The 22,965-nt window shown below is 45.7% G+C and overlaps 1 protein-coding gene across 1 annotated transcript; it reads left to right on the top strand.

Annotated features, from left to right (window-relative positions):
- Nucleotides 1-182: 182 nt before the first annotated feature.
- On the top strand, nt 183-11,353 carry LOC140859175 (isoamylase SU1, chloroplastic-like). The gene is given in 19 exon segments (XM_073260802.1): nt 183-816; nt 1,521-1,703; nt 1,923-2,015; nt 3,639-3,791; nt 4,535-4,626; nt 6,122-6,263; nt 6,344-6,451; nt 6,746-6,831; nt 7,933-8,004; nt 8,092-8,159; nt 8,162-8,217; nt 8,724-8,810; nt 9,394-9,486; nt 9,740-9,898; nt 10,259-10,342; nt 10,447-10,527; nt 10,612-10,694; nt 10,809-10,926; nt 11,013-11,353. Coding segments are annotated over 19 exon segments (2,409 nt in total). The 5' UTR covers nt 183-426; the 3' UTR covers nt 11,274-11,353.
- Nucleotides 11,354-22,965: the final 11,612 nt, after the last annotated feature.

Genomic DNA, 22,965 nt, shown 5'->3' with positions numbered 1-22,965 from the left:
GAAGGGGGACGTAACATTTGGACGGCCCTGGTTGAATCACGATTCACATCCATCGCGTCACGTCGCCGAGCAAACGACAGGCGGGAGGATAAAGTTGAAAGTGGCGCCTCTGGTGCGGGTACGCCACGTGAACAAAAAGGCGCGAAAGGGAACAGCTCCCGACAAATACCCCTCGGATCCAAACCCCTTCATGCTCTCTCCCGAGTCCGGGCTCCCAACGCCACTGGTTCCCCATCCCAGTAGAGCCGGGATCCTGCAGGACCCAACGCTAGGGTTCTCCTGAACCCCATTCCGAGCCCGATCCCTTCGAATCCTACTGCAGTTCCTCTGTCCGGGAGTCCAGCCTCCCTTATCATTTTTCCGATCTTTATATCTTCCAATCCTGTAGTACCAGGTTTCTCTCTCGACTCCTCATCCTTGCCACCGATGGAGTTGGCAAAGGACGTTCCGAGTCTGGTCTCTCCTTCGACCTTTGGTAGATGGAGGAGCAAATTGGGAGTTTTCCGCAAACACTCGAGTGTTAGTGCGAAGCGAGAGAGAAGTCGTGATCTGGTGGGAACATCAGTGGTGATGATAACAATGTCTGAAATCCGCAACAGAAGGGAGTCTTTGGTCATCAATGCAAGTAGTACAGGGGCTGCCGAGGTGGAGACAGCAGTGGCTGAGAGGCCGGGGCTGGCGGTATTCAAAGTGCTCGCGGGGACGCCGGCACCACTTGGTGCTACGGCTTGCAATGGAGGCGTCAATTTTGCTATTTGTTCCAGTAGCGCTTCGGCAGCCACGCTTTGCCTCTTCACCCTTTCTGATCTGAAAGCGGTAAGTTTTACCGTTATGATTTTATGGTTTTCCACCTGAGTTCTGGTTGAATTGTAGCTGATGGGTGTATTTTAATGGAAAAATTGGGTTTTTTCCCCTCTCAAAAGAATCTGGTTACCTTCTGCTTGCTCCATTCAATTGATTCTATTGATGCTTCTTGCCTTTAATAGGAATAATATGTCCTCAGGGTGTCAAGTACTCAGCAGTAGCTTTACCTTTATTTGCATGATGATTAAAAGAAGATACCCTCTGTATGATTAAAATGGAGCTTATGATATTGCCGATAAAGTGATTCTTGAAGTTGAGCACACTTTGCGGCAGCAATATGTAAAATCTCCAGCTATAGATAAATTTCAAGATAATTGTGGTTTTTGGTCTGGTTTCATAGTGATTGACAGTGCTATTTTGCAGTTGAAGATTTTGACATCAAACCCAGGTAATCCATTGGAAGAGGAAAAAAAGTAAAATCAAATTTAAGGGGAAAATTCATAGTTGGTGGCTATTTAGATCTATTGGGGCATCCCAATTCAACAACCTTGGCATTAGCATATCCTTCTTATTTTAAAGCAGAATTTCACATTCTCCCCTAGATTTAATTGTCATTTATATGATCTAGCGAACATGGATTGGTGAAAAAGACCCTACTTCTTAAGGCTTAAACTCATTTTATGTTCCACTGTTTCTTTCTTCATCTTTTGGTGCAGAATAGAGTGACAGAGCAGATCTCCCTTGACCCACTGTTCAACAAGACTGGGGATATATGGCATGTTTTTGTTCAAGGTGAATTTAAGGATATGCTATATGGGTACAAGTTTGACGGAAGGTTTTCTCCTGAAGAAGGGCACTACTTTGATTATTCTCGGATCTTGTTGGATCCTTATGCTAAGGTTGTTTTTTTTTCGCATTAGTTAGGTCAATTTGTATTTTTATCAGTGTAATGCATTTGAATGTCAGTTTTCTAGTTAAAATATTCATTCTTGCAAGTTGAGCAGTTAATATCTTAAGCCTTATGATGTGATGGTGACTCATTTTATGATTATGCGATACAATTGCTGCACCAATCCCTGAAGATCATGCACTACAATTGACCCTCCTGTTTCATTTAGGCAGTTATAAGCAGAGGGGATTATGGTGTCTTAGAACCTGGTGGTGATTGTTGGTCTCAGATGGCTGGTATGATCCCAATTTCGGATGATGAGGTATTTTTATGTGTCACGGGCACTGCACTGCATTTATATCCATTTATTTATCCTTATTGTTTATGTCCTTTTCTTTTCTTCTTTGAACGTTAAGGTGTTATTTTCATTTTCTACTCTCTTGTTTCTATATTGCTTGAACCTTGAAGTTCAGATTCTGGTTAATGATTTGGTGATTTTTGATGCATAAACAGATTGATAAGCTGAACTCTATAGATAACAGTGGTTAATTAGGATACGTACTTTCATTTAGATTTTTCTGGTGCTATATGTATAGAAACTCATATGTTAACAATCAGCTTGGGAAACTCATGAAACTGGCTTAAAGTTAAAGGAGGATTAACATGTTACTTGGAAAAGGAGAAAAATCAGGCAGTTACATATGTTACTTGAAATTTTGGTATTTAGAGAGGTTAACAGAGGTTGAATTGGAGGCATTTAGCAAATTGACCTTGCCTGTGTACTTGAACTAGAAAATGACTTTGGCAAATTGAACTTCCAGTGCTTCTCATTTGTCAAGAATAATAGGATGGTTTCTAAAGGTGATGGATTAGGTGGACGAAGAATTCTGTTATTACTTTTTGAGTTTTTCACTTAGAAAAAAAGGATTGTTTAATTTTGTCCATTGCAGCGGTTATACATAGCAATGTTCGATAAAATACCACAGAATAGCTTTATAGGTCACATGATCACATGACAATTTGAAAAGCACATGATGATCTACAATAAGGTAGCCTGGAAATTAATTCGAGAATAACTCAACAATTACTTGTTTCATTTAACTAACTACAGCTTAGTCCATGCACTCAGAACTTTGCTTTCTTTGGAGGAAGTCAAGGGTTCAAGTCCAATCAGCGGCTTCATGATTTCAAGGTTATTGCAATTGCGCCATTGTTAGAGGCACTGGTGGAGGAAGAAGAAGAACAAAAAGAAGAAGAATTTATGCATACATCATCTAGTTACAATCAAAAGCCTTAAGCCTTCGAGGGTGCACATGGAAGAAGTCAGGGGTTCAAGTCCAATCAGCTGCTCCATAATTTCCAGGTCATTGCAATCGTGTGAGAGGCACTCGTGGTGCAATGTGAATGTTATGGAGGCTTGTGGAAGAAGTAGAAGAAGGATTTATGTACATGTCATCAATTTACAATCAAAAGCATTAACCGTTTGATGGTGCAAGTCACTTTAACAGTTGAACTTATTCCATCATGTATATTTCTGGGACAGTGCTTGTTACTTGAGTTCTGAATTTTTCCCAACACATTGAAGCATAGGAAAGACCCAAAACTAGCGAACAATTTATACACACCTCATCTAGCCACAATTAAAAGCCTTAAGCCTTTGATTGTGCAAGTCACTTTGACTTATTTCATAATATATATGCCTGGGACAGTTTTTATAACTGGAGTTCTGCGGTGTGTTTTTGGCTTATATGAATTGGTTGATTTAATAAACTTCATTTCTTCTTTTAAATTGCATGATTTTAGTAGTTTCATTGTTGTCTAGATGATGTCATGCCTGTTCTTTGAAATCTTTTTTCACATTAATATTATTATTATTAGTTTGGTAATATATTGCTTCATCTTTCCTCTGGGTTTAATTTCAGTATGCTATCTTTAATGTTCTCAGTTTGACTGGGAGGGAGATTTACCTTTAAACTATCCTCAGAAAGACCTCATAATTTACGAAATGCATGTAAGAGGCTTCACAAGGCATGATTCAAGTCAGACGGATTCCCCAGGGACTTACCGTGGTGCAGCAAATAAACTTGACCATTTGGAGGTAAGTTTTATTATAGTGGCAGTTATATCATTGAGGTTTCATGTGCTCATCAGAAATTAACATATCTTCCTTTCTTATCATGCATCAAGTAATATTGCTATGTAGATGGATTATTGTACTTTCCGTAACATCCATGCCATAGTGTAAAAAGTATCAGAGGGAAATATTTCTCAATTTCAATAACTAGGGTTCAAGTATTTGGACATACATTCACACTTTCAGTTAACGATAATGTTTCTGACACCTCAAATTCGAGTGCTGCCGTGTATGTCTTAGTTATGTGTGTATGCACATAAGTATATGCGTACATACATTACATGGAAGCATCTCTATAGAAATTGAAACCTGTTGAAGAATCTATCTGTCTAGTCTGTATTCCTGTTTTCATCCCTTATATTCTTGAAAACTTCATGGGCGATGGTCGCTGTCAGAGTCTTTACAGTTCCCATTTTTATTATGTTTATGCTTGGTCTAAGATATATATTGAATTCTGCCCTTGTTGCACAATCTAATGCAGTATAATTTTTGACTTCGACAAGAAACCTGTGATATCTTTGATTATCCATAACTTATTCCCAGCAATCGGCAATCTAAGAATATGTGTTTCAGCATGTAGATTTGATAATTTCTAAAGCTAAGGTTCAACTGTAGGTAGCTTCATGATGCTTAGAGTTTATTGTCACCAATATATGTTTTTTTTCACTTCCTTCTGGTTCATAGTTGAGTATTTTAAAAAACTACAGGAGCTTGGAGTCAATTGCATAGAGCTAATGCCGTGTCAAGAGTTTAATGAGCTGGAGTACTTCAGCTTCAACTCCATCCTTGGTGAGAATAAGTATGTGGACTTGACCTTGAAAGTTTGTTAATATTTTTAATTAATTATTTGGTATATTATCATTGTGTAGATGTCAGATATTAACTCCCATGGGAAAATGTTTTTAGGAGCCTCTGTCCATATTATTACTTCTTGTAATTTAAAGGTGTGTCTAAGTTAGGTATTATAGCCAAAATTTCATATATCTATGATGGTTGCTGTAACCAAGGTTTATCATCATTGTCACTGAAGTCTACTTTGCTTTTAATTTTGAGTCTTGCTAACCTTCCCTTGACACCTCTGCACAAATTAAAGTATCTTGCTTTACAGGGTTTGTCTTGTGCATTTTTAAAGCCAACTCAATGCCATCCCCTTTCTTGTAATTACGGTTTCAGAAACCACTGAAACAGGATGGTACAACTACAACCATTACCATACCATTCTGGCACAAAATTGGCATCAGTGTTGGTGCTGAGCTGTCAAAGCAGGCATACTGGTCTATATTGGTTATTATCAATCATACTATACTGACTGTACCAGTCAGTACCAATGACCTTTCAACTTTCTGAAATTTGTCAGTTTTGGTACATATAGTCGGTATTGGTACCATCATTGCGGAGAATAAGTGAACTTGATCTCGAAAGTTTGTTTATATTTTTAATTAATTATTTAGCAGATTATCATTGTTTAGACACCTGTGCTTGTGAATGCATCTGACCCTTCAAAACTTTAACTCCCATGGGAAGATAGTTGATTAGCAGCCTCTGTCCATATTATTACTTTCTATAATTTAAAGGCATGTCTAGGTTATGTATTATAGCCAAATTTCATATATCTATGATGGTTGCTGTAACAACGGGTTATCATCATTTTCTGTCAAGTCTAAGTCACTTTTAATTTTGAGTCTTCCTGACCTTCCTTTGACCCTTCAGCGCAAATTAAAGTGTCTTGCTTTACAGGGTTTGTCTTGTGGATTTTTTTAATTCAACTCAATGCCACCAGGCTTTCCTGCAATTATGATTTCAGAAACTACTGAAACAGGATGATACAACCATTGCTGTATGTCTGTACCATTCTGGAATGAAATTTGCATCAGTGTAGGTGCTAGGATGTTGAAACAGGCATACCGGTCGATATTGGTTCTTATCAATTTTACTCTACCTACTGTACTGGTCAGTACTGATGACCTTTCAATTTTTTTTTGGAAGTAGTCAGTTTTGGTACAAGTAGTTGGTATTGGTGCTATACTGATCGTACTATTTTGATGGAAGAAAAGGTTTGCAGTTCGGTACAAGTATTTTTGCACCTCACTTCTGGTTTAATGTAACATTTTGAGTCATCTCATGTAAATGCTTTCCAGACACTCAGTGCCCATTTTTCATGCTTCTCATTTTCTATCAAGGAATTTTTTTTAACAAAAAAAAAAAAACTTTAAAAACTACCTCGATAATAATTTTGTGCATCCTTTATGGAGAATTACTTATCATTTTCCTTGAAACTTTTTACCTCATTTCAGGTCGAATTTCTGGGGATACTCAACAGTAAACTATTTTTCACCAATGATAAGGTATTCATCAGCTGGGATGAATAACTGTGGCCTTGATGCAATTAATGAATTCAAGACTCTTGTTAAAGAAGCTCATAAAAGAGGCATTGAGGTAACTAGGGAGACTGGTGCCTATTCTTTGTTATCTTCATCTCTATTATCTGGTGATTTTTTTCACTTGAATTTCTTTAGGTGCTTCTGGATGTTGTTTTCAATCACACAGCTGAAGGGAATGAGAATGGTCCCATATTATCATTTAGGGGCATTGACAACAGCACTTATTATATGCTTGCACCTAAGGTTAGTTCCCACATTGTCATAACTTATTCCTTGGTCATGTGTATGCATGAGATAAATCCTTTATGGAAGACCTTTTTTGGACAAATTACCCATTTACTTTTGCCAAGAAATTTCGATTTGATCAGTGCAGATGGAACCAGCTCTTCCTCTAATTTCTTTTTACATATATACATACATAAAAATGGATGTATGTGCATATGTATGTATGCACATATATATTTATATATGTATGGTGTTATTGCATCTTAAGGGTTCCATCAACTAAAGAGACACAAACATTTTATTTTTCTACAGGGTGGGTTCTATAATTATTCGGGTTGTGGAAACACATTCAACTGTAATCATCCTGCGGTTCGTCAATTTATCATAGATTGTTTGAGGTAAACTCTCCAGTTTTTGTTTCTCTTGTAAACTTTCCTATCATTTTAGTTTTAAATTTTAAGTAGTAGTCACAAACGAGATGATCGCATGATCTTACAGTCAGTTGTGCATTTCTGCTAATGTACCAAAGCTAGATAATTGGGGTGTGCAGCATTTCAGTAATCTCCAATACTAACTGATATTAATCACTTAAAGAGCAATTTTTCTGCAAAGAAATTGAACATTTGATGACCTCGGAATGCTTAGAAAGTATGTCAGTGGTCACCAGTTATTTTTCATGTGACATGCAGTCTGGAAATAGAGATGCATGGAACACAATAACTGAGAAAACACGAATAATAAGTAATAAAATTTATATTTAATTTTAAAAAAAATGATCTGATCGAGATAAACGAAGCATCCAAAGCTTCAACTTCATCATAAAGAACAGAAGAGTAAACTGATATTTGTTGTTCTTTGTTTGTTCCTGGATGAAAGATCTCTGTCAATCCCACCCTTTCACCCAAATTCTAGATACTTATTGGAACTGAGGTTTTATACTTATCTGGACTTGCCAACCCTGTGGAAAAAAGAATATCAGGAAAAAACTCTCATCACTCTTGCATACAATATCATACCATGGAACAGACAGTCATCATTATTGTTTTTCTTTATCGCAGTTGCATTCTTCTTCTCATGATTCCTTTTTCAGAAATTTAGAGTAAACATCTCTCATAACTTGGCATAATTTTTAAAAAGACCTGAAAGCTTAAGGTTCTTAGAGTGGGAACAAATCTGGTTGAAGAATTTAATTCTAAGAAGAAAATTGTAAACTACATAATGCATGTTATAAGAACTTTTGCAAACTGCATAATGCATATTATTAGTCATGTTTTTACAGCTACTCTTTCGAAACCCGTAGTGCCTGCTACATGAAGTTGATACATGCTGGGCATTACCAATATATGGTGCTATCATGCTGCATTTATTCTGTCAGACAATCTTAAACTAATGCACAAATTTTATAATCTGAGTTCAGTTGAGAACTTGAAATTTAACTACTGCTCTTGTAAGATTTTTCTGTCTTGCAACATGAGGTTTACTTTGTTTCTGTATAACAGATACTGGGTTACAGAAATGCATGTTGATGGATTTCGCTTTGATCTTGCTTCTATCATGACCAGAAGTTCCAGGTTGACTATTACACACCTCACTTGTTGGACATATTCCTTTTACAACATCCTTATGTTTTTCCCTTTTTTTGTTTTTGTTCATGTAAGCTTATGGGATCCAGTTAATGTATATGGACATCCAATAGAAAGTGATTCATTCACAACTGGAACCCCCTTGGTAGCCCTCCACTCATTGACATGATGAGCAATGATCCAATCCTCAGCAAGGTCAAGGTAATTATGCCAAACAAATTACTTTTGCAAAATGTTCATAAGTTTCAATAAGTTCTATTTATTGAATGGGCGGACATCACTGCAGGCTTTTATCAGGATGCAAAATTTTGCAGCAGCTCATGTATCATAGCTCTTAATATATATTAGAACAATTTATTTTCAATTGTTATTAATATTCTTATTCATGTTGTTTTGTGCTATTTTTTTGTTCTTGACCAATCAGTTTTGCATAGTTTGAACCATGGTTTTGATTACCGGACTTACCAGTCCATTCCAAGAGTACCATACCATATAAATAGGGAACCGGTACCTGGTTCATCCCTTGTACTGAGTACCAAAATCTTTATCACACTGACATGGTGCTTGCTGGGTACTGGTACAGGTATTGACATCCATACTCAAAACCTTGGTTTGAACTATAATTAATCAGCACATATTTTGTTGATATGAATTCTATTCTTTTATCTGAAAGGCTCCGACTTAAGTAGCTTTTCTTTGTTGAACAGTTAATTGCTGAAGCATGGGATGCAGGAGGCCTTTACCAAGTCGGTAAATTTCCTCATTGGAGTATTTGGTCTGAATGGAATGGGCAGGTTAGTTGCATATTTTTGTTCAGGAAATCGCTTTTGATATTGAACCAATGAAATTAAGAAATATAATTGTATTATATGATATGATGCTTAGTTCTACAGGAATACATGTACATGGAAAAATGTAGTAATAGGTGGGCATATAAGAATTTAATATTAGCAATTTTGCATGAAAAGAAAAAAATATAAAGGATAAACGTATGCAGTGAACCCCATGCAACATGTACCGTATCAGCTCCTGCCAGCAGATGCGTGACTCATCATACCATAATCCTTCCTCAGAATGACCGATCAGGCTGCATGTAGTTGCCTCTCTCATGATAAAGCTTGTAACCCATCAGGAAAGAAAAATGATATCGAATACGTGTCTGTTTGCATGGTTCTTTTTGGCACAGGAGGGGGAAGTGTGGGGACAACCCTTGCATTACCTAGAGATGATCATCTATGCTTATATTCTGTGAGCATCAGATTCTATGCTGGACTTTAACACTTTATGGTTGCGAATGTATACAAATTATGTGTATATTTTATTTCTGTTTAGCCCCAGTCGCAGTCTCACTTATATTGTTCTGTTCTCTATGCTCAGTACCGGGACACTGTGCGGCAATTCATCAAAGGTACAAATGGATTTTCTGGAGCATTTGCTCAGTGCCTTTGTGGAAGCCCAAATCTTTACCAGGTAATTCTTGTGTGAGTTTTACACATGTAGCATCACAATATCTGGGAGCATAATTCCAATTCATGCTCGGATATATTTAGCATGTATAGAGTATTGGTTATTTTTATTTCCCCCTCTTCTTTAGTTGCCAGTTTAGATATTCTCCTAAATATTTTTCTAGTATGTTCTATTGTAAGGAATGCTAACTTCTTGTGTATAGCTGCAAGCAGTTACTCTAATTTGGTTTGTATTACTCACCGAAAGTCTGAATCAGGAGGGAGGAAGAAAACCCTGGAATAGCATCAACTTTGTGTGCGCACACGATGGATTTACTTTGGCTGATCTGGTTACATACAACAACAAGTATAACTTGTCCAATGGTGAAGACAACAGAGATGGAGAAAATCATAATCTAAGCTGGAATTGTGGGGAGGTAAACCTCTACAGTTCCATCTGGAGCCAGAAAATTTAGCTTGTAGATAACATTTTTGCTGAGTATTCAACTTCTATCTTGTGACTGTTCTCTTTTAAATTTTGTCCTTCCTGAACTGAATGAGAAGCTTGTGCTGTCTACATGCAGCCATATTGCTTTTAAACTGGATGGCCAGAGAGATTTAGAGGACCTGAACCCTTTTTTTTTTTTTTTTCTATTTTCTGCAATATTATATGATTCTTGACAGTGGCATGGGTGGTGGTCTTTTTTCGGCATTAGCACATGCTGACTTATGATATAGCTTTAGCTCTTGAAATTCCTGAGCAGATGTAGTCTGATATTCTCACTTTGAGCATGCAGGAAGGAGAGTTTGCAAGTATAACAGTAAGACGATTGAGAAAAAGGCAAATGCGGAACTTCTTCCTTTGCTTGATGGTTTCTCAAGTATTAGTTTTTCCTATTACTCAACCTCTGTTGGGTTGAAAAAAAAAAAAAAAAAAAAACTAATCATTCTGGTAGTTTCCTTATTATTCTTATATTATTGACAGGGCGTTCCCATGATCTACATGGGTGATGAGTATGGTCACACAAAAGGAGGCAACAACAATACTTACTGCCATGATAATTATGTGAGGCTCTGATCTCGTCCTCACTCAGTTTACTCTCAATTCTTGATCCTTGCTCATTCTGTTTCTACTTGTCATTCGCTGCAGCTCAACTATTTCCGATGGGATAGGAAGGAAGAATCATCATCAGACTTCTATAGGTTCTGCCGTCTGATGACTAAATTCCGCCAGTAAAACACCATTATGTCACCAAATCTTTTCCTTGCCACTTGCCATTTACCAATGGTAGCATCAAGCAGAGTCTCTCTTTTTGTTTCTACTTGCTGTTTTTTTATGGACTGCAGGGAATGTGAATCTCTTGGCCTTGAAGACTTCCCAACAGCTGAACGACTCCAGTGGCACGGCCGCCACCCCGGGATGCCAGACTGGTCGGAAACCAGTCGGTTCGTGGCATTCTCCATGGTAATTTATATATGTCTGGTCTTCTTCTATCTCAGCACATCTAAGGTCATAAAAGAAAGGACTGATATTTGGTGAATTTGTGGCAGACGGATGCAGTGAAGGGAGAAATCTATGTAGCTTTTAACACAAGCCATCTCCCGGTGATCATCACGCTGCCAAACCGCCCAGGCTACCGATGGGAGCCGCTGGTGGACACGGGCAAGCCCACACCCTATGACTTCCTCTCCGACGATCTTCCAGACCGAGACACAGCCGTCAAACAATATGCCCACTTCCTCAATTCCGACCTCTACCCCATGCTCAGCTACTCCTCTATTATCCTAGTATTGCACCCAGCAGATGCTTGATAATCTTCTTCTAGCAAACAAAATCAGTGTATAATAGGAACATTTTAGTTTTGGAGAATAAGATGAATAAGGGTTTCATATTCTCAAGGATATACCCCAACTAGCAAGGAAGGAAGATAGAGGAGGAACTAGAAGGGACAACAAGCTAGAAAGAGGAAGAGGAAGGAAGCGGATCTATTCTATTCAGGATGGCAATTGGTTTAAAGTTTTAGGAGGGGAGAAATTATATGCTATATGAAATGATGGTGCATCATGCAAGCGTCTCGTTTTATTTTGGATTTATTTGATTCGTGAATTTTTTTTTTTAGAAAGTAAATTTTTGAAAATAAAATTTTAATATATTTGATAGATCATGAAAATGTGATTTGTTATAAAGTAACTTATGATGTTTGGATGAGTATCTATTTTTTTGTGAAAATTATGTAAAATATTTATTATATTTTTAGTAGATATAAAATTATATATTTTTTTCATAAATTTTATATAAATATAAATATTATATTTATATTAATATAAATATAGTATTTTTTGGTGCAAAAATTCGCTTGCGCCGGAGAAGCTGAAGTCGGGGAAGTCGCGGTCACCGTCGGGATCTGCAAGGGAAGTCTAAATCGGAGGTGGGGTTGTTCCGGCAAGGCCCTCCGACGCTCAAGTCAATTCTCTGCCTCAACAAGAATGGAGCGCTCGAACGGAGAATTTAGCAGAGTTTTGAGATAAGAAAAATGAGCTTATAGAATAACGTATCTGGGTTCTTCTTTTTATAGGCGGGGAAGATAACGGATTGATGGCGGTATCTGTAACCGTCTGGCAGTGGGCTACCCAGGGTCAGGCGGAGTTTGCTGCGAAGAGTAGTGGAATGGATCCGTGGCTATCACTGGGGCGTGTCACGTGGAGTCTGCCGCGTGAAGTGGGGCGGCGTTTGTTGTCGTGATTTGCCAGCGGATGGGAGAATCGCGCGGTATCCGTTGCAGGAGGTGGAGCAGGATCGCGGCCGTTTATCGTGGTCTGTCAGGTAGTAATGGAGCCGCGTGGGATCCGTCGTAGGGAGTGGAGCAGTGTTGTGATCGTTACTGCGGCCTGTCAGGGAGTGGTGGAGCTGCGCGGAATCCACCGCAGGAAGTGTAGCAGAATCGTGGTCGTGATTGCGGCCTGGGAGTGCAGATCTGCCGGCTGAAGTTTGGCCGTGGTCGGAGTCTGACCCCACGTAGGGGTCCGGACGGAGTCCTCCTTGCGGTTGGGGTAGTGGGTGGAGCCCGGCTCCCGTGGGAGTCCAGGCGGAGTCTTCCTGCAATCAAAGTTAAAGGCGAAGGTCGGCTCTCGTAGGAGTCCGGACAGCTTACCAGCAGTTGACGTTGAGGACGGAGCCCGGCTCCCGTAGGAGTCCGGGCGGAGTCTTCTTGCTGTTGAAGTCGTCGGCGGAGTCTGGTTCTCGTAAGAGTCCGGACGCAGTCTGTATTGCAGCCGTTGGAGTCGAGGATGAAGCCCGGCTCCCGTAGGAGTCCGGGCGGAGTTTCCTTGCAATTAAAGTCAAAGAAGAGGTCCGGCTCCCGTAGGAGTCCGGGCGGAGTCTCCCTGCAATTAAAGTCAAAGGAGAGGTCCGGCTCCCGTAGGAGTCCGGACAGGGGCTTACCAGTGGTTGGAGTTGAGGACGGAGCCCGGCTCCTGTAGGAGTCCGGGCAGAGGTCGCTTGCGGTTGTAGTGGTTGGCGGAGTCCGGCTCCCGTAGGAGTCCGGATGAAGTCTGCTCGCGGTTGTAGTTGTTGGCGGAGTCCGGCTCCCGTAGGAGTCCGGGCGGAGTTGTCATGTAGTCGATTCCGCTGAGGACTTCGGCTGTGGGTATTTTATACCCAACACCAGTCCCCCTACTTTCGAGTTTGAATTTCAAACGAAGGAAGTACAGAGAGAGAGATGGGCACAGCCGAACCCGTCCCTTCGAATCCTGCGCACTGCCGCCCTCAGATATTTCGGCATTAAATATGCGCGTGCCGGAGTCTTTTCGAATTGGAGTGGTACGAGGGGACGCTTCGAAATTTTCGCAGGTACACTGGCCTAGGTACGGCGCAATTATAATCCTGCCAACCGCCAGCCGCTTTTAGCCGCCTGCCAGGGGGAGTGGGACACGTGTCGGATGCGGACCGGCCTGGGGGGATTCGCGATCATTATGGCGCCGGATCCCAGGGTCTATTTAAACCCGTCCTCCCACTTTTAGGTGTCCCACTCCGTTCCTGAGTTCTCACCAGCGTCTGCCTTCTCTTCGAGAGCCCTGTTTCAGTGAGCGTCTTCTCGAGCCGTAGGCGTCTCCTGCTTTCGTCCCTCAGGTCCCTCAGAGTGAAATAGGTTAGTTCCAGCACCGCCAACATTCTTCTCATCACCTAGGGACTTCTTTTCTGTCATTGTTTTTCTTGCAATCCTCTGAGTTAGTCTGTGATCTCTCGTTCCCCCTTCTGTCCGTCTTCTTAGGGTCCTTTAGAGCCTCCCTTCGAAACCACTCGAAATGTCCTCTGGCTCTTCTGCTCCCGGCAGTTCTGAGAGCTCTTTTGCCTCAAACCCCCAGGTCCCCGTCTCTATAGACGAACCTGCATCTGGGGTTGGGCCTCGTCCGGTTTTCGCGTCGGGTGCCATTCCGTGTTCCTTGACCTCGGAGGAACTCCTTCTGATAAGGGTTCAGTATGGAGTTCCTCCGGAGTACGACTTGGAACTGTCGGGCCCTTCTGATCGGGCTAGCACTCCCCCACCCGGTCGCTTCTGTTTGTACCAGGAAGCGTTCCGTGCTGGACTCCGGCTTCCGCTTCCTTCCTTTGTCGTTGCCCTCTTCCGCTTCCTAGATATCTCCTTGGCTTCCATGGCCTCGAATTCTTTTAGGTTCTTGATAGGATTTCTCTCCCTCTGCCACGTAGTCGAGGTCCAGCCATCTCTCTCCTTGTTTAGGCACTTCTATACCTTCAAACGCCATCCTTCGGCGAAGGACTGGTGGTACTTCTCTCTCCAGTTCGGCAAGAAGGGGTTGCTGAAAGGCGCCCCTTCTTCGATCCACAATTGGAAGGGGAAATTCCTCTTCGTTCACTGCCCGACCCTGAGACTGGGTCTGCCCCTTGGGGCTCTCTGAGGGATTCTGTCCGCCGGGCTCCCAGCCTGGGGGAGGACGACCTCCAGGCCGCCCAGAAGCTTCTAGCCTATTCCGCTCTTTCCCTTCCCAATCTTCTGAGGGAGTAGTTTCTTTTCAACATCGGCCTGAGTCCCCAAGATCCAGCGAGTATTCATCTTTTACCTTATCTTCTCTTTTCGTGCTTCCCTTCTCTTCTTCTTTTTACCTCCTCTTCCCCCTCTCTCTCTTTCCCCTCTGTTTCTTTCTTTCTCTCTTTTTTTTTTGACTGATTGGCTTGCTTCTTTTTCTTCTTTCTTTTTCTCTCTCTTCTTTTCTTCTCTTCTTTTGTTCTCTTTCTTTTTTTTTTTTTTTTTTTAGGAATGGACGCCGAAGCAGTGCGGAGGCTCGCCAGGGGCATGAGGGTCCACAAGAGAAAGGGCGCTACGACCTCCGGATCGGCGAAGAGGGCCAGGGCGGAGGAGACGAGCTCAGCGGCACCCGTCCAGACGGTCTCGGCCATCGACATTCCCTCGGATGCCGAGTCAACAGCTCCCCGGGCCTCCTCGAGGAGTTCGCCGATTGGGGCCCCCGCCCCGAGGGTCCGCCCCACGGAGGCACCCGCCGCGGGGAAAAGGAGGAAATCGATGGCCCGCAGGGCGAGTAGCCGTCGAAATGCTGCGGACGAGTCCCTCTGCTCCGAGGAGGGGTCGGAGAATCCCTTCAATGATAGGGACTTGATCAGGCGGCTGATCGACGGCTGCATTCTGCCTGACGTCGTGGAGAGGATCGACCGCGCTGATCCTGAGCAACGGGCTTGGGATTCTTTGGGGTCCTTCCTTGAGGTGAGCGACTCTTCATTTACATGGCTATTCGGCCTTTGTACTGATTCCCTAGCTGTCTTTGCAGATTGGGCACCAGCTCCTCGCCTATATCGAGGCGATGAGCCGCACGAGGAGGGACATCCTCCAGGTGGAAGAACGCTGTCGGGCGGAGGTTGCTCGCCTCCAAGCAAAGACGGCCGAAGTAGCCGCCCTCCAGGAGGCCCTGGAAAGGGAGAAGAAAGCCCGGGAGGAGGAGAGGCAGATCTTGGAGGAATCGGCGAGGAAGGCGGAGGCCGAGGTCACCCACTTGGTCGAGCAAACTCCGGTCCTGGTCTCGGAGGCCAGAGCCCTTGCGGTGGAGGAATTCAAGGCCTCCGCGGAGATGAGGGACCTGAATATCCAGTTCGGCCAGGAAGTGTTCATTAAGGGGTTCGAGCTCTGCCAAGAGAAGGTGGCCAGAAAATTTTCAGAGCTCGACCTCAGCTTCCTAGGCGAGGAGTCTGAGGACGAGGCCGGCCCCTCGTCAGCCGCCACTGCCGTCGCAGCCCCCGCGCCGAGTTCTCTACCCCTCGCCCCTGAGGTCTGAGACCTCCGATCTTGTACCTTTATTTCGTCGCAATTTTTTCTTTCCATTTGTCTTTAAAAATTGTTCAATCAATAAAGTTGAATTTCTCATTGCGGATGGCTTCTCTTTCCTCCTCCCTCCTTCTCTCTGTTTTTCTTCCTGCAATGAATCGTTCCTTGACGCCTTTACCTTCCGATGGCAGTGTCCTGTAGAAGCACTCCCCCTGCCCTTGGGGGTCCCGCTGAAATCGACGATCCAGCGGTTGAAAAAGGAGGCCCTTCACCTGACGAAGAAGTTAAAGAAGACGGAAGTCGAGCTCCGCAAATCGAGAGAAGGTCACTTTGAAGCCGCCGCTGAGGCCGCCCACTTTCGGAGTCTCCATGTGAAGGGGATCATGGAGTATAGCCGGATGAAGGCGAACTTCGCAAAGGAGCTCGAGGAATGCAAGAAGAGCTCCAGCGATCGGATTTGGGCCCAGGCCGCCAGGATCAGCGCCCTCAAGGTGGAATTGTCAGCTGCGAAGGGGAAGATCGGCCAGCTAGAAGGAAATTCATCTCGGCTCCTGGCCCGGGTCGACGATGACCAGAGATGGTCGCAGAAGGTTTCCGACCTTCAGCAGTAGCTTCAGGATGCCGAGGTGAGCCACGACGTGCAACGGGCTAGCTGGCGCAGGCAAGTGGAAGAATACAAAAGGAGATTCAGGACGGCAGCCGACGAAGTCGTCCGTCTCCAGAGACAGCTGGCTAGCAGGGCACAGCTTACTTTCGCCCAAGATTCTGAAGAGCTCCAAGCCCTAAGAGGCACCGTGGAGGGGATTTCTGTCTCTCTCGAGGAAAAGACAGCCGAGCTGCAGCAAGTGAAGATCCAACTGGCACTTGAGCGACGGGCCGTCGCGGACGCGGAGGCGGAGTCCGAAGTTTTGAGGAAGAGGCGTCGAGAGGCGGAGGCTGAGAGCCAGCAACTTCGTCGGGCGCTCCAGGACGCGCTGCGGAAGAGGGAAGAGCTAGAAGAGGAGATTGAGAATATGAGGCAGTCCTGGTTGAGGAACGGAATAGATAACTCTAGGTCGGAGGGAGCAGGGCCTTCTTAGAGCTCTTTTTGTCTTTCTGTCTTGTCATGTAGTTACTTCCTTTTTGTCGTTTTGCCCTTCTTTCCTTGGCCTTCCTGGCTTTGTAGTGTGTATATCGGAAATGGAATAAAAAGAGCGTTTTGTATTACCTCGTCTGTGCGTTGCACTAATATTGCCGTCTGCCGAACCTTTCTTGTCGTTTGACTTGTCTGATGTAGACGTCGTCAGGGGGCGCCCGGTCGTCGATGCGTTAGCTCGCCTTTCTCGTCGTGCATGGCCGCAAGCCCGAGCTTGGCCGTCTGGGCTTCACATTATTTCGGAAATGTCGTTGTCTTCCTAATCGGTGCCGAAAGTCTTCCTTGGCATCGTGGACGGAACCCGGCTCCCGTAAGAGTCCGGGTGAAGTCTTCCCTGGCGTTGTGGCCGGAACTCGGCTCCCGTAGGAGTCCGGGTGAAGTCTTCCCTGGCGTCGTGGCTGGAACCCGGCTCTCGTAGGAGTCCGGGTGAAGTCTTCCTTGTGGACAGAACTCGGCTCCCGTAGGAGTCCGGATGAAGTCTTCCTTGTGGGCGGAACCCGGCTCCCGTAGGAGTCCGGGTGAAGTCTTCCTTGTGGATGGAACCCGGCTCCCGTAGGAGTCCGGGTGAAGTCTTCCTTGTGGACGGAATCCGATTCCCGTAGGAGTCCGGGTGAAGTCTTCCTTGTGGGCGGAACCCGGCTCCCGTAGGAGTCCGGGTGAAGTCTTCCTTGTGGGCGGAACCCGGCTCCCGTAGGAGTCCGTGTGAAGTCTTCCTTTTTGTTCGAGCCAGTGTGAGGTTCTCCTCCCGTTTCCGGCTTGGCTGTGGGGGTGCGTTAGGGCGCTGTAAGGCCTCTCCCCCCATCCGGTCTAAAAGAACCGGGCCTTCGACTTTGCTCATGTCAGGACGAGGTTCTCCTCCTGTTCCTGACATGGCTGTGGGGGCACATTAGGGCGTTGTAAGGCCTCTCCCCCCATCCGGTCTAAAAGAACCGGGCCTTTGACTTTGCTCATGTCAGGACGAGGTTCTCCTCCTGTTCCTGACATGGCTGTGGGGGCACATTAGGGCGTTGTAAGGCCTCTCCCCCCATCCGGTCTAAAAGAACCGGGCCTTTGACTTTACTCATGTTAGGACGAGGTTCTCCTCCTGTTCCTGACATAGCTGTGGGGGCACATTAGGGCGTTGTAAGTTCTCTCCCCCCATCCGGTCTAAAAGAACCGGGCCTTTGACTTTGCTCATGTCAGGACGAGGTTCTCCTCCTGTTCCTGACATGGCTGTGGGGGCACATTAGGACGTTGTAAGGCCTCTCCCCCCATCCGGTCTAAAAGAACCGGCCTTTGACTTTGCTCATGTCAGGACGAGGTTCTCCTCCTGTTCCTGACATGGCTATGTTTTAAGCATTCGGTGGGGTCGTATCCAGTCATAATAAATCCATGCCAGTACGTTAAGTAGAAAGAAAATTAGATTCAAGGCGAAATCGTAAGTGATACATTTACAGGTTTTCCGAGCTCCTTGGTCGCGGGTGGCCCGCTCCTCCTTGAGGCCCTCCGGTGATGGAGTCGATGGTCCCGATGGGAGGCCGGTCCCTGGGTTGCTCCTCCCTTCTCGGCGGTTCAGGCTGTGGAAGGGCTCTTGGCCGGTCTCCCCTACCCTCAGGCCTGCGGCGGATGAATCTGTCAAGTCGACCTCGCCGAATGAGCTCCTCGATCTCGTCCTGGAGCTGGATGCATTCCTCTGTGTCGTGGCCGTGGTCGCGGTGGTAGAGGCAGAACTTGTTGGGGTTGCGCTTCCCGGGGTGTGTGCGCATCCTCTCCGGCCTAGGGAGCTGCTCCCTGACCTCCATTAATACTTGGGCCTTCGAGGCGTTGAGGGGGGCGTAGTTGCGGAATCTCCCTGGTGGGGAACCCCACCGAACCCCGCGGTCCGGGCTTCTCTGCCTGCGTGCCCGGGGTGGAGTATGGGCGCGCTTATGCCCAGGAGGGGATTGAGAACGCGGCCGGACTTCTTTTGGCCTTTTCTCAACTGCGGGCTTACTCGAATCTCCCGCTTGCCGCTCCCTTGCTGTCTCTTCATCCTTCATTTTGAAGGCTTCTTCCGCTCGGACGTATCCCTCAGTCCGGGCCAGCAAATCGGCAAAATCCCTGGGATACTTCTTCTCCAGGGAGAACAAAAGATCATTCTTCTGAAGGCCGCCTTTCAGGGCGGCCATGGCAACTGATTGGTCCAAGTTTCGGACCTCCAGCGTCGCGATGTTGAAGCGGTTGATGTAGGCCCGTATGGACTCCCCTTCCCTCTGCTTGATGTTGATGAGGGACTCCGAACCCTTCCGGGGGCGTCGGCTGCTGACAAAATGGGCCACAAATTGGTGGCTCATTTGATCGAAGGAGAAGATGGTACCCGGTTTCAAAGCCGAATACCAGTTCCTCGCTGCTCCCTTCAAAGTAGATGGGAAAGCCCGGCATAAGATGGCATCAGGAGCACCGTGAAGCAGCATCATCGTCCGGAAGGCCTCCAGATGATCAACCGGATCTGAAGTCCCGTCGTAGCTTTCGAACTGGGGAAGCTTGAAGTTTGGCTGGATCGGTTCCTGCATGATCGTTTGGGAGAAGGGAGGGTCAGTACAAATGTCCTCACCATAAGCGGGGGGCGTATGGCGGAGTTCTTCAATCCGCCGGTTCATCTCCTGGAGCCTCCGGTCCAGGAAATCCTCTCGACTTCGAGTCTCGAGGGTCCTCTGGCAGAACGAGGGCAGGGATCTTTCAGGGGTGGAGTCGTGGTCCGATTGAGGGCTCTCTACCCTCGGGTTTGTTTTCCCAGGAAGGACGGGGCGGCTGGCCCAGGTGGCCCGCCCCGCCGCCGGGTTCTGGCATTCCGGAGACGCCCTTTCTGGGTGCGCTGACGCCTGCGGCTGCTGCTGCAGCATTGCTTGCACAGCTTCGACGAGGCCTCTGACCTGCTGTGCCAGCAAGTCAAACTGCTCCGCACCGACCGCCGCCGCTGGAGGAGGAGGAGGAGGTTGAGAAATAGGAGGGGAGGCTGGAGCCTGAGATCTGGCCGCGGAGGCCGTGGACCGTCGCGTGGATGCCTTGCGTGGAGGCATCGAGTGTGGACCCAGCGGGGGAAAATAAGGAGTGGGTGTCGGAGGAGATGATCAGAGGCGGCTCCGTTGAACGCTCCTTTAAGAACAAGGGTACTACGGAGGTTCGTGCCCTTCCTCTAGCGCCAATCCTGTTGGTGCAAAAATCCGCTTGCGCCGGAGAAGCTGGAGTCGGAAAAGTCGCGGTCGCCGTCGGGACCTGCAAGGGAAGTCTAAACCGGAGGTGAGGTTGCTCCGGCAAGATCCTCCGACGCTCAAGTCAGTTCTCTGTCTCAACAAGAATGGAGCGCTCGAACGGAGAATTTAGCAGAGTTTTGAGATAAGAAAAATGAGCTTATAGAATAATATATCTGGGTTCCCCCTTTTTATAGGCGGGGAAGATAACGGATTGATGGCGGTATCTGTAACCGTCTGGCAGTGGGCTGCCCAGGGTCAGGCGGAGTTTGCTGCGAAGAGTAGTGGAATGGACCCGTGGCTATCACTGGGGCGTGCCACGTGGAGTCTGCCGCGTGAAGTGGGGCGGCGTTTGTTGTCGTGATTTGCCAGCGGATGGGAGAATCGCGCGGTATCCGTTGCAGGAGGTGGAGCAGGATCGCGGCCGTTTATCGTGGCCTGTCAGGTAGTAATGGAGCCGCGTGGGATCCGTCGTAGGGAGTGGAGCAGTGCTGCGATCGTTACTGCGGCCTGTCAGGGAGTGGTGGTTGGCGGGCGGACTCCGCCAACCACTACAACCGCAAGCGACCTCTGCCCGGACTCCTACGGGAGCCGGGCTCCGTCCTCAACTCCAACCACTGGTAAGCCCCTGTCCGGACTCCTACGGGAGCCGGACCTCTCCTTTGACTTTAATTGCAGGGAGACTCCGCCCGGACTCCTACGGGAGCCGGGCTTCATCCTCGACTCCAACGGCTGCAAGACAGACTGCGTCCGGACTCCTACGGGAACCGGACTCCGCCGACGACTTCAACAGCAAGAAGACTCCGCCCGGACTCCTACGAGAGTCGGGCTCCGCCCGGACTTCTACGGGAGTCGGGCTCCGTCCTCAACGTCAACTGCTGGTAAGCTGTCCGGACTCCTACGGGAGCCGACCTTCGCCTTTAACTTTGATTGCAGGAAGACTCCGCCCGGACTCCCACGGGAGCCGGGCTCCACCCACTACCCCAACCGCAAGGAGGACTCCGTCCGGACCCTTACGTGGGATCAGACTCTGACCATGGCCGAACTTCAGCCGGCAGATCTGCACTCTCAGGCCGCAATCACGGCCACGATTCTGCTACACTTCCTGCGGCGGATTCCGCGCAGCTCCACCACTCCCTGACAGGCCGCAGTACCGATCGCAGCACTGCTCCACTCCCTACGACGGATCCCACGCGGCTCCATTACTACCTGACAGGCCACGATAAACGGCCGCGATCCTGCTCCACCTCCTGCAACGGATACCGCGCGATTCTCCCATCCACTGGCAAATCACGACAACAAACGTCGCCCCACTTCACGCGGCAGACTCCACGTGGCACGCCTCAGTGATAATCACGGGTCCATTCCACTACTCTTCGCAGCAAACTCCGTCTGACCCTGGGCAGCCCACTGCCAGACGGTTACAGATACCGTCATCAATCCGTTATCTTTCCCGCCTATAAAAAGGGGGAACCCAGATACGTTATTCTATAAGCTCATTTTTCTTATCTCAAAACTCTGCTAAATTCTCCGTTCGAGCGCTCCATTCTTGTTGAGGCAGAGAACTGACTTGAGCGTCGGAGGGTCTTGCCGGAGCAACCCCACCTCCGGTTTAGACTTCCCTTGCAGGTCCCGGCGGCGACCGCGACTTCCCCGACTCCAGCTTCTCCGGCGCAAGCGGATTTTTGCACCAACAGTATCAATATATTATAATATAATATTAGATCATAATAATTTATTGTATTAATATAATATTAATATATTAATATTAATAAGAATATAGGTATAAATATAATATTATATTAATATAAATATTATATTAATATTAATAAAAATATTAAAATAATATTAAAATATAATAAATATTAATATTTTATTTATATAAAAGTATTAGGATAATATTAATATAACATTATATTATTATTCAATATTTCAATCTAACTATTCATTAATATTTTAGTAAATTTTAGTTATGGATTTTAAAAAAATATTTTAAGAAAAAAAAATCATAATTTTTTATGTCACGGAAAGTGTCAAAATGTATCTCTTCATGAGTTTTCATTTTTTATAAAATATGAAAAATGATTTTTCATGAGAAGTATTTTTTCAATCTTGATTTTCTTAAAATTTCAATCAAATAAGAAGTTTTCTCTATTTTTCAGAAAGTATTTTTTTCTCCTACATTTTCCATCAACCAAATGAGTCCTGGATGTTGATTCTTGTGTGCCATAGGAAGTCACAAGTGCATGCCGATTCTTGTGTGCCATAGGAAGTCACAAGTGCATGATGAATGCAGTCCGGATGAATGGGAGGTTTGGTAGAGGAAGAGCCTTATTGGATTCAGGGGCATTGCCTTCTTTCCACCCGATTCCCCGCCCGCCATCTGAGTAAGGCGGACGTTATTGGACTTCTGGGCATCCGCCAGAAAGTTGGGGCCAGAGAAGGGCTTGGGTGCTGTTCCGCCCATAGGATTACCCCCGATATGGGATGGCATTTGTATGGTTATCTAAATAATTAACAGGATCATCCAAATACTGCATCGAGAACATAAGAGATTAAGCCAGGGATATCTATCTGGTACATCTCATCTCGGCCTCTATGGATGGCGAAATTGAGCATGCAAGAGTCGGTTATGGAAAAATGTGAAGGAGTTTTTCTTTTGGGTCCCGGATGCAATCACGTTCATGGTTGTTGGTATCTTCTGAAAAGTTATTAGTTCATAGCTATTGTATATTTTGGCGTCACGATTTTGCGATTGCTAAGGAATTCCATTGGTGATCCTTTGTCAAATGGTACAGTATCTGATAAGTTTGCATGCATCTCACGTAGAATATCTACCAAATTTACTAGTGAGAGCGGAAAGGTTG

This window comes from Elaeis guineensis, chromosome 7 (assembly GCF_000442705.2).
Source record: "Elaeis guineensis isolate ETL-2024a chromosome 7, EG11, whole genome shotgun sequence".
NCBI classification, from domain to species: Eukaryota; Viridiplantae; Streptophyta; class Magnoliopsida; order Arecales; family Arecaceae; genus Elaeis; species Elaeis guineensis.
Note: the sequence above shows the minus strand (reverse complement) of the source record. Positions and strands in the feature narration are given on the sequence as shown.